The 12,243-nt window shown below is 49.4% G+C and overlaps 1 protein-coding gene across 1 annotated transcript; it reads left to right on the forward strand.

Moving 5' to 3' along the window:
- The first annotated feature begins 3,216 nt into the window (after nucleotides 1-3,216).
- LOC144723539 (forkhead box protein A2-B-like) lies at nucleotides 3,217-9,502 on the forward strand. Its single transcript, XM_078602372.1, has 2 exons — nucleotides 3,217-3,672; nucleotides 6,214-9,502. The coding sequence occupies exons 1-2, from the start codon at nucleotides 3,586-3,588 to the stop codon at nucleotides 7,669-7,671; spliced, it is 1,545 nt and encodes a 514-aa protein (XP_078458498.1). The 5' UTR covers nucleotides 3,217-3,585; the 3' UTR covers nucleotides 7,672-9,502.
- Nucleotides 9,503-12,243: the final 2,741 nt, after the last annotated feature.

Raw genomic sequence — 12,243 nt, forward strand, 5'->3', positions numbered from 1 at the left:
CGAGCACCTATGAAGGCCGGAATGGCGGGGGGGGGGGGGTGGCCCGCACCACGCCCGACCGCCTTTGTCTCCCCTGTGGCGATGTTTACACACCGCGCCATGTGCAGTACTCATTTGAGTTCTACTTTCTTTGGAACTGCTTGCTTGTGCATGTAGTTTGTTGTCCTTCCCCTCGCACCTACGTACGGTGCGAGAGACGTTCGACATACGTGTACACATATTGAGGCTGAGTCGACCTAGGGGAGGCACAGGACCGGGACCGGTTCCAGATACATCGTCACTGGTGTTGGCCGTGAGCTGCCACCACCTCCCCACACCTTTACAAACATGCACCCACCCTCTGTGCACACGAAGCTCGTACGCTATGGGTCTTGTGTGTGCAAACCCATCGTGAGAACTGCTGCTATGAGCCCCGGTTTTTTGGTTTTGTTCATTAAACGTTTGGTCGTTTGCAAAGAGCAATCGGTGTGTGTAGAAGGCCGCGTGTGTTTATTGCGCTTTGTTGAGATCGAGAGCCCATGCTTTGGCGAACGCGACTTACACGAGACTGTCGAATCTTTAAAGCGGTGCAACGTGATACGATTTGAGTTTCATCATCACCATCATTCATCATTATTAACCATGGTCTATCCACTGCCGAATGAGGAGCCCCATCCCAATCCATCTGGCTCCTCGCACGCGAGCGGATCTCGTCGCTCCATCTCCCCCGTGAACGTCATCTCGGGCGCGTTTCCCCAATAAATAAACACCTCGTCGTCATCATTACCGTTGACCATCATCTATCCGCTGCTGGACGAAGTCCTCCCCACGCCAGCGTCACGTAGTGAATGGAAGTGGTTTTGACCATACTTCACCACGATGTGAAATCGCTCGATCTCCACATCGCAGCTTCCCCTATACTTTGCACTCCTATTGTGTTTTTTTTGTATCGGTTGTTGTTGTAACTTTCTGACCCGTCCCCCTACTGGACATCTGTGGGGAAAAACAGAGCTTCATAGCTTATCGGATTTCTCCAGGAGAAATAAAGATTCTGATGATTCTGTGTGTTCTGTCTGCCGTGTTGTTCTCATTTGGCTGTAACTCCGTCCTTAGTCTCGACCTCTTCTCCGTGGGCCGTATTCTGGCCAAGCCCCACTTATTTTTCTCAGCGGTCTACTGGACGGCTGTAAAAAAAAGAGCTTCATAGCTTATCGGATTGCCCCAGTGTGAATGAAATGTTCTGCGCACCACACCTTTCTGCCAGGTTCATTCCAAGCACGCATCTCCGCCAATGCTTCTTTGAGCACTTGTCGCCGTGTTTTATTTCTTTACAAACATTTTTTTTCTCGGTCAATACCCAAACGTTTCTGATCCACATTCAATAGCAGGCGATATACCCTGGACATTCTGAATACACAATCGGAATTAACATAATTATTCATTTACAAACACGCAATATACTACTAGCTTATAGTCAGAAACTCTCCCTTCGTCTGCCTCTCGTCTGCTGCATTTCGCTCGCGTTTGCCCTCAATTAATAATTCACCCCGCGAGACCATAATGCTTATTACTGATGCCATTATTGATCCGATTAAAATGTATCAATGCAATTGGTGCTCCTGCTTTGGCAGCGGTGCACAAGCATAATTAACAACAACAATAAAAACTCAACACATCTGTCAAAAACCCCGTGGCCTCAAAAGTCATAAAAATAGAGAATAGGCGACGTTTCGAGCATTTACCCTTCTTCATAGCATGTGAAATCTAAGTGTACGTATGTTGAACTTCTTTCGCACCGTACAAAGCCAACCGTGATAATCCGAGGTGTGAGTGCACGTGCTACGACGATCGACCGACCGTCATGTTCATCTTGCGTGCCATGAACAAGGTCCATTGCCCAAAACGTCACGAATTATACAGGGCACACACCCACACACCATGTTATCGACGAATCCATCATAGAGGTTTTTGGGTTAGATCACGCATATATAAATGTGTCGTTAAAACCCGCCACCACCCGACACAGCCAACGAGCAAAGGTTGTCACGTAAACAGACAAACGTGGCAATTCGTTACTCGTACAGCACACCGGTGTGTTGGAGAGCCAAGCCACAACATTTACAAACTGAGTACGACGTTTCGCCAGTAATTCCAACTAGCCTCATCATGAAGCTAGTTGCAATTCGTTTGTAAATGTTGTGGCTCGGCTCTCCAGCACACCGAATTGGCATGTCCTGTTAACGTGACAACCCTTACTAGTTGGCTGTGTTGAGTGGTGGCGGGTTTTAACGACACATTTAGATATTTACGCTATCTAACCCAAAAGCAACTCTATTATGGATGAAATTGGTCGCGAAAGCTTACGTGTGATGGACGAATGTTTTTGCGCGTGTTTCTATTCAAAACGTCGCACTCTGGTTACTGTCTGCAGTGTGAGTCGCGGTGCTGTAGAGGGCCTCGTGGGGGTGCCCTCGCCTGCGTGCGCGAGCGAGCGAGCGTGTCTCATCACGTCTGACAGGTACACACAAAGACACAGATCCCCCGTGTAGCCTTAACAGACTGTTGGGACAAGTGCTGTTTGCGAGCAACCTATGAAGGCCGGAACGGCGCACGACTGGGGGTGGGTGACCAGCACCACCACGCCCGGCCGCCTTTGTCTCCCTTAGTGGCGAAGTTTACACACCGCATCAGGTACTCATTTGAGGCTGAGTCGACCTAGGGGAGGAGGCCCGGGACCGGTTCAGATAATCGTCACCGGTGTTGGCCGTGAGCTGGAATCGAACTCGGGACGCCGGGTTCATAGCGCAGCGCGCTAACCGCTGCACCACCGCTCCCCACAGGTACACACACGGACACATACAAGCGGGTGAACCGGGGGGGTGGAGTGAGCGGTGGGAAATGTGGTGGGGCTAGGGTAGGGGGTGTGGCACAGGGAGAGAGGGGAGGGTGAGAGAGGGGGGCGGGATAGACGTCTACGTGCAGGAGTTACCCTGCGTGAGGCTACCCCCCCCCGCCGCCCCCCCCACCGTGCTGGTGACGTGGAAGGTGAGTGGATGGAATGAGAGGCGGCAGGACTCGGCGCTCGCTATTAAAGTGGGAGGTGGGCGGGTGCTGCTGGAGGAGTGGAGGGGGCGTGTGGGTGTAGGAGGAGGGAGGAAGCGAGTGGGGGGGAGGTGTGCAGACGGAGTGAGTGGACGCCCACCCCTGTATAAGGAGACCCACCTTCATACGGGGGAAATACACGCGAGCTGACGAGCGCTTGGCTTGGCTCAGAGATTCTTTACGCAGCAGCAGCAAGCCTCGGCGGCTCGACACAAGTCGATGCTTCTCACGTGGTCTTAAGCCGTTCGCATTGCTCGACAGACAAGCCCGGTGCGCCTTCTCCCCATCTGTTCTCGCGTCGCGGGCACAGCGCCTCGATTTCGCGAGCTCTGTGTCTCTCCCCTCCCCACCACCACCACCACCCCCAAGCCCCGAACCAACCAGCCGCTCACCACCCCACCAAGCAACTCGTTACCAACTCCCACCGAGGCGAGCTTCTTCGCAAGGCTGACCACAGGGACGCGTCTGGGACTGCAGGACGCTTCCACGCTGACGCGGTCAGGCATGCACAGCTCCCCCGCGCTTCTAAGCCCCGTTAAGATGGAAGGACACGACTTGGAGTGGAGCAGTTACTACAGCGACCCGGCCGAGGTGAGGTTTCGGCTGTTGGACATCGGCGCGTTCTTCGTCCGGAGCGCTGCGGCGGGAGCGCTGCGAGAAATGTCGGCACGACCTGCGCGGTCATTTAGCGGGGATTTGATGTCGACATTCAACATCGTCAACAATCCACCTTGAGCAGACGTGATCTGCTCCACTGCTGGATGAGACGGTGGTGTCCTCGATAACCCCAACCACGAATCGTCGACCTGTGCGCGATGTACGAAATCGCCTCTGAAATATATAAGTTAAATATGTATATATATGTGTGAATACTGTAAATATATATACACACACAAATTCGTGGTCTTAATTGATGCGCGCTCGTGTGCGTTAGAGCACAGCGCGTATTCGCACACGAATGAGATTAGTTTTACCAAACGTACGGAAAGCGCATTTTGGTTAAGATTGATTAAAGTTACAGATCATTATAAAGCGTGCATGATGAGCCATTTATAGATACCCCGCTAAAATGATGAAAATAACATGGTCGAGAAGAGGAAACATTTATTTCAAAGCGTCTGTCTGCGCGTCTTTTCTCTCATCTCAAGACACGTATAGTACATATACGGCCCTGAAACACTCTCTCGCATCTCTGTGAGATGGAGACGTGGCGTTCACAGTATATAAATCGCCGGTCTGGACAAAGAGTCGAGAGCGCCTTTAGAGACGAGTGGGGTTATGTACAGATGGATGATCGCCCGCATTATTGCCCCGATATCCAAGAGCTCACACGAGTCGCGCGATTGAGTTGAGTTTAGGGTACGATCAGTGCGCGCGCGCGTGTGCGCGTTTTTCGGCGAATGTTAAATATTGACGCTCAATGATCCTAAACAAACAAACAAATACAACATTACCATGCCTCCCCGTTCTTTGTAAAGCTAAACCTCCGCTCAATTAATCCGTACCGCGATTAACCGTTAAATAAATAAAAACTAAATTAACTTTAAACACGGGAGCGAGCGTCATCTCGGAAGGCATAAAACGACATCCTATTAACCACGCGGACTACATCCGCATGTGTGAGTCATATTGTCATAAAAACAAAGACAATTTGCCGCCTATATAATCTATATATGCGGTATGGTGTGTGTGTGTATATATACATGGTCAGAATTTTCTCCCAAATCGCACTGGCCGGCACAACGTGTCGAGGTATGGTCAAAACCACCACGACATAGCAATACAGAGCATTGGCTTTTGACACAAGTCGAGATTTATTATACAATCAAAAGTCATGTTATCTTAGCAACATTCGCATCCACCTTTTTGGCATTAACGTCTATCGTCACCAATTATAATTAAAACGTTTACGCATGAAATGCACACGATTATTATGATTATTTAAAGCGGCCATAAACGCGGTTAAACAGGTCAGGTCGGCAGTGAAGTTTATAGTTTGTGATGATCATTCATTTATTATTTTCGCGTCCATGTGTTTATGTGTTTGTGTATACGTGTGTGTGTGTGTGTCGGGAGCGGTAACGTAGTGATTAGCGCGCTGCGCTACGAACCCTGCACCCCGAGTTCGATTCCCGCTCACGGCCAACATCAGTGACGATTATCTGAACCGGTCCTGGGCCTCCTCCCCTAGGTCGACTCAGCCTTGAATGAGTACCTGGTGCGGTGTGCAGTAAACATCGCCACGAGGGAGTGTGCAGTTCCGGCCTTGCTCGCTAACAGCACTTGCCCCAACAGTCTGTTATCGACGAATTTAGTTTAAAATCAAATTTTTACCATATATTACATTATCATATATAATTGCTATATATTATTTTGAATCAGATTTTGTTACGAGCAGTCCCACTGTATACGTACACATCCCCCCTTTTGTCAGTTATCCACTGTTAGATAACAAGTTCTTCCTCACGCTGTGCTAGTGGTGACGGTTGTTTGACCATATTTCACCACGCTGGGCATTCGGCCCTGCTGCTGCTGCTGCGGCTGTTGTTGTTGTTGTTGGTGGACTACTCTCGCATTACAATACTTGGCAAACGTATATCTAGCTGCATTTTTCGTAGCAGGCCCGACACTGCTGATGATTCTCTAAACAGTGGAAACCAGTGTGGGGGATGTCCCTGCCTTACACGCGTGCAGAGCCTTTATCTAATGGTGAAGCGCCCATTAAGACCCCACATCGCATTTACGAATTGAAAATCCCGGAGGATCACATAGTGCATACGCGTAAATAAAAACCCGGACACCAACACGAATCTAACATCGACATGGACCCGTGCGCGAATTCCACTGCGTGGGTGCTGCCGCTTCCGCTGTGCGGCTTTCGAGCCGCTGCCACGCGCAATCTCCGACGTTTCACCCCACGTGCCGGGGAGCTGCTAATTCAGCCGTTTAAAAACACACCCACGGTAGCAGCAGTAGTAGACCTATGGACGCCACGAACAATCCACCGCTGGCCCGTTGACTGAACAAATGTGTCTGATGCCACTCGCGGCTTAGCGTGCCCGGGGACAGCACGTCCTCGGTGCCGATGCCGCGTCACCCGAGTCTGACTCCGCTGCTGTTCCCTCCGCTCAGGGCTACCCGACCGTCGCGTCCATGAACTCGGGGCTGGGCGGCATGGCCGGCATGAACTACATGTCCATGACGTCCATGGGAGGCTCGGGGGCCCTGCCCTCCGTCCCGTCGTACACGGGCGGCGCTGCCCTGCACGCCGGCTCTGCGGCAATGGGCAGCATGGCCGGAGGGCCCGTGCCGATGGGCGGTGGCGGCGGTGGCGTCACGACCCTCGGCGGCGGCCTGGGCGGGGTGGCCGGCGCGGCGAGCCCCGGCATGAGCGGCCTCGGTGCTCAGGCGGGCTCCATGCAGGCTCTGGGGGCCTACGGGCCGGGCGTGGGGGCCGCCGTGAGCCCCATGGGCGGCTACGGGCAGGCGAACCTCGCCAACCGCGCGCGCGACTCCAAGGTCTACCGGCGCAACTACACGCACGCCAAGCCGCCGTACTCCTACATCTCGCTCATCACCATGGCCATCCAGCAGTCGACGCACAAGATGATGACCCTCAACGAGATCTACTCGTGGATCATGGACCTCTTCCCCTTCTACCGGCAGAACCAGCAGCGCTGGCAGAACTCCATCCGCCACTCGCTCTCCTTCAACGACTGCTTCGTCAAGGTGCCGCGCTCGCCCGACAAGCCGGGCAAGGGCTCCTTCTGGGCGCTCCACCCGGACTCGGGGAACATGTTCGAGAACGGCTGCTACCTGCGTCGGCAGAAGCGCTTCAAGTGCGACAGGAAGCAGAAGATGCCCCAGGACGGCAGCCGGAGTCCGACCAGCTCGCCCGTGCTCGGAGGTTCGGTCGGCGGTGGCGGTGGCAGCGCTGCGAGCGGCGGTTCGGCCCAGAGCGGCGGAGGTGCCGGACATTTGTCCGACGATGACAATGTCGGGATGTCGAGTCCACACGGGTCCATGGGCGAGCAGAGATCTCCGATGGCCGAGCTCAAGCAGCAGCAGCAGCAACAGCAGCAGCAGCAGCCGTCCCGTCTGAGCCCAATGTCCGATCAGCACACGCCATCTCCCGTTCACCAGCTCCACCAGCACCACCACCAGCACCACCACCACCACCAGCAGCAGCAGCAGCACCAGCAGCAGCAGCAGGCGATGATGCAACAGGATTCGCTGACGAGTCCGCTGTTGCCGCCGCACGCGCTCGTCGACACTCACGCACACCTCAAGGTCGATCCCAACTACTTCAGCCACCCCTTCTCCATCACCAGCCTCATGTCCTCCAGTCAGCAGCAGCAGCAGCAGATGATGCAGCAGCAGCAGCAGCAACAGCAGCAGCAACAGCAGCAGCACAAGCTGGACTTTAAGTCGTACGAGCAGAGCATGCCATACTCGAGTTACGGGTCGCCCATGAGCGGAGGTCTGGCAATGGGAGGAATGCAGAGCAAGGGGGTGATGGAACCCACTGTGATTGCCAGCGACGCGTACTACCAAGGTGTGTACTCAAGGCCGCTCATGAATTCCTCTTAATTGGACGTGAAGGGAAAACGGGGGTTGGGGGCGAGAGATGACGAGGGCTTTAATTTTGTCATGGAATATTTGTCCAGAGTGCCCCCCTCCTCTACCCGACCCAACCACCTGGACCTCACCTCCTCACATCCACCCCCAGACATCCTTTCGCCCCCCCCCTCCTCCTCTGTCTAGTTGTAGATGGGAGGGGGGGGGGAAATGTTAAATATTTTCCGGAGCTCAGCCCAGGACAGCTCCAACTGTCTCGGCTGAAGTTAAGCCCTGGAGACGACAATGCATTTCAGATAAAAAAAAAACACACACACAGACAGAACCAACGTGAGAATCGATGTCATCACATTCCAGCTTTAATAAGTTCAGGTGTAATTAGCTATAGATATTTATGAGCCTCTCCCCCCCCCCCCGAAAGATAGGTTATACGTTATGTTAATATTAATTGTTAATTCGTTTTTTTTTCTCTCCCGTAAAATAACGTGTCCTTAATTAAATAGCGCCGTCTTGTATATATATACATACATATACAGTTGTGTAGTGCCTAATTAATTCGCCGTAATATTGTTTACAGGTTAGTCTTTACATATTTAAGATATTGTTGTTGGGTTTTCTTTTGTTTGTTTTGATATGCGTTAATATAATTTCCCCGTAGTGTGTCGAGATTGATGGGTTGTATGCTGTTACCATGCCAACGCGTGTACAGAGTGTATAGGTTGTTGTTGTTGTTGCTAAGAGGCAAAATCGGAAGAGTTTGGAGTGTGTTTTTTTGTAATCAAGAGATGTACAAAAGATATTTTTTGGTCGAAAGCAGACTTCCTTAAACGAATTGTCCACATATCAGCTTTTACAGTCATAGCAATATTTTATCCCCATAAAAATACGCGATTATATGTATTAACAAAAACATAATAATACTGCACTCTGAAAACAAGATCAGGCGAATCAATTAAGTGATTCGGGCAGTTTAACGGACAACTCAAAAGTCAGATATAATGATGATTATTATCATTATTGTTATTTTTACCAATATAATCGACTTATTTGCCTATATCTGCTGCTGGATAAAAGCCTCCCCCATGCTCTATCAGTCATGGAGCTGCACGACCCATACTCGTGCGAGGGTTGAGTGAAACCCCCGAGGCTCGTAGGACCAATTCAGAGAGGAGTCGCCACTGATGTTTGCCCCCAGCTGGGAATCGGTCTCAGCCGGCCGGCGGTCTAAGCACACAGTGTGCTAACCACAGTGCCACCACTCACCAAAAAGTCAAATTTCGACTGCGAGAAAATCGCCCGTCGAGGCTGGTTGAACGATTCTAAATTATAAACAACATCTCATCAGCGACAATTTAAAATATTTTAACGCGCACAATTTTCATTCACTCACTCACACAGATCGTGTTTCAGAAGGCAGCCCAGAATCAGCGCCAAAAAACGCCCGATGGCTCCGTGATCCCAGAATTGGAATGTTTGGTAAACCCGTCTAAAGATTGTCTTCTTAAACATTCAGATTGTTGAAAAAAAAAGTTATTTGATGTGAGATGATGCCGTTCTGAATTCGTTTTTTTTTGAGTCGCGCCTTCCGACTGTCCGAAGCTGTTGGTGCACTTTTTTTTTGCTAGTTTCACACACCTCCTCTTACCGTCGTTTTCACAAATGTAATATATTTAACTTATTTTGTTGCAGTCTGCTCAAACAAACGGTTCGGATGTCCTCCCCAATGGAGTCAATGATCTGAGAAAATGTAACTTGTCAGAGATAACAAAAAAATATATATAACAAAAACAAACATCACCCAATGTTTTGACATCGCATGGAATAAATAATCTGATTGAACGGACACATGTGCTTCTGTGTGCTTGGGTTGACTGTCGGAATAATAGGCTTTTAACGCAACAGCTGATTTAACCATCAGCATCATCGTCATCAGCCGTGGTCAATGATCCACTGCTGGATGAAGGCTTCCCCCAAAGCCATCGTGACCGATCCAAAATGCCCACGATGCAACGGCCGGATAAACTTTTAGAAATAAACACGTTTACGCTATGTTGTTTGTGTTTAATATACGCAGCACCGATGGATAATGCGTAACGGTGATGATGGTGACGATGATTGACAGCCGTTGTCGGTCACGCTGATTGTTTGACCATTCTTCACCACGTCGGTCAGTGTGGGTTGGTGAAAAGTTAATGAATACGTTCATAATGAAATTTTAAACAAAGAATGTTCACAAATGTGAACAGATTGGATGTGGGGCAAGGCATTGGAACTTCCACGTTAGCATATTCACCAACCTGCTCTGGGTTTCGGGGATACGGGGTTACAGGATTAGGGGTTTGCCCCGACCAGTTCAGGTATCACTCGCCACTGGTGTCGGCTGCGGGCCGGGAATCGAACTCAGGTCGTCAGGGTCATAAGCGCAGTGCCTTTAACAACTTGTGTGTGCGTGATTAGCCAAGCTGACATGCATCTCCTAACGCGTGTCATTTGTGCGTTTGAATGTGGACAAATATGCACACACTTACTCTCTTGGAACAATTATAAAGCGTGGCATTCGTTCAAAGATTGTATGCATCTCGTATATTGAAATGTCCCTGTAATAGGGGAGTTAAATTACAAACACAGCTCACAAGAAGTGCGAATAACAAAGTGTGGAGTCTTCTAAAATCATGACGCCATATACAGGGTGGCCAAAAAATCAGGACACTCAGGTGATTAATGCACGATGCATGAATTCTCATTTAAAATTAATTTAAATATTTACACGATCTCACAAAAAAAACTCAATTATGGATGATATTGGTCGCGAAAGCCAACTGCGTGTTAAACTGAATTTATGACTTTCAAAAAATACTCCAGGTATAATCATTCAGGGTTCTTGGTCGAGTTTTATAAATTATGGATTTGGGGTGACCCCACAGGACAAAGTAACGTAGATATTGATAATTGATAAAATATTAACTTAAATGTGAAATAATTTAAACTCTTTAATGCCAGTGTTAAATAAATGAAATAAGCCTTATGTCCTGACTTTTGGGTTACCCTGCATTTAGAAATCTAGCATTGCTACACTCATCCAATACAATCAGTGCCTTACAATAAGACCATACACCATTAAAACACGACTCAAGATTGCAATATTCATCACTGCAGATATATTCACCACACATTAACGTTTGATAGGGCTTGCAACACAACCTAGGCATTCCGCATCATGACGCCACACTCAAGAACGCAATCATGAAGAATTCAACCACACACATCCTCTTCCCATAAGCCCCGTTCGTTTTTAATAATTCCTTATGAAATAGCCCATGCTTTGGGAAGTGAATTAAAGCGTTTAATCCAAATAAGGGCACGTCTGAAGTACTGATAGAAGATTAATCCATATATATAATACATAGCGAAACCCCATTTTTATACGAATTTATTGGGTATAGTTATTACACTTTATTTTACAAAGTGAGAACCCTTTGATGAAGCCCCACCCCCTCCACCACATCGTCCGTGCAGGAGTACATGCTCATCATCATCAGTCATCATCATCAGTCATCATCATCAGTCATCATCATCAGTCATGGTTTACCCACAAGCCTTCCTCCCGCACCTCCTATTAGCACGGTTGGCTACGTGCGGTGCGAAAGAAGTTCACCATGCATACGCACACCTCCCTTGCGATGTAACAATCCATCCAGTTCCCGCAAAGACGTGTATGTATGTTTGCACTTTTGCACGGTACATAGCTAGCCGTGCGAACCGAGTCAATGTCATTTGCTCGATACTTTCTCTCCATTCACTGCCACTCCGCTTTTTGGCTTGACCAACGGCCATCACCCATTTCCACTGATTGGCGTCCACTCTAATCCACGTCTACGCAGCCGCCTCTCTCTCTCTGAGCGATACGCCGAATGAAGGTTTGCTAAATCGGGCGTTTCCTTTCTGCTCAGTGAAAAAAAAAAACCCACAAACTCCTGATTCTATTAAACTATTTCAACCATAAACTATTTTTTATTTCACCAGGTAAGTCCCACCGAGCTAATGTTAGCTCTTTGTCAGAAGCAACCCGGCCACAACCGGTGGCTCAACGAAGTGGCTTGTCGTGTTTAAATGTATAGCTGCCAAATACTGTAAACGCGTGATGTTGATTCTAAATGTGGAGGGAAAAACCGGAGGACTCGGAGAAGAATCCACGCAACCACGGGGAGAAAGGGACAAGCAAACTCCAAATATACAGCAGGCGTCAGGGTCGTCATCGAACTCACGACCTCCTTGTATACTGGGAGAGGTAGTTAACATCTCCTTGCCACCGCGGCACCCACGGACAATTCGATGCTCGACTCATGAGCATCCCTTCAATAACCCGCATTGATCCAACGTGGTGAAGTATGGTCAAACAACCCTCGCGGTGGGGAAGGCCTCTCATTCAACAGTGGATTGACAAATGGCAATCAATTTTTATATTTTCTCATATTGTAATAATCAAAATCACGGCTAGACATTTCGTAGAGTCGTGCCATCTCTTGTGCCCGTGTGGGTGTAAATGTGTCGGTGCAGTCCTGCCAGCTACAACCCCGCCCACGG

Source organism: Lampetra planeri, chromosome 18 (assembly GCF_965212315.1).
Source record: "Lampetra planeri chromosome 18, kcLamPlan1.2.h2, whole genome shotgun sequence".
NCBI classification, from domain to species: Eukaryota; Metazoa; Chordata; class Hyperoartia; order Petromyzontiformes; family Petromyzontidae; genus Lampetra; species Lampetra planeri.

Coding starts and splice junctions, on each gene's coding strand:
- LOC144723539 (XM_078602372.1), top strand. CDS start 3,586: ATGCACAGCTCCCCCGCGCTTCTAAGCCCCGTTAAGATGGAAGGACAC. Junction 3,673..6,213: donor ACTACAGCGACCCGGCCGAG/GTGAGGTTTCGG, acceptor CCCTCCGCTCAG/GGCTACCCGACCGTCGCGTC.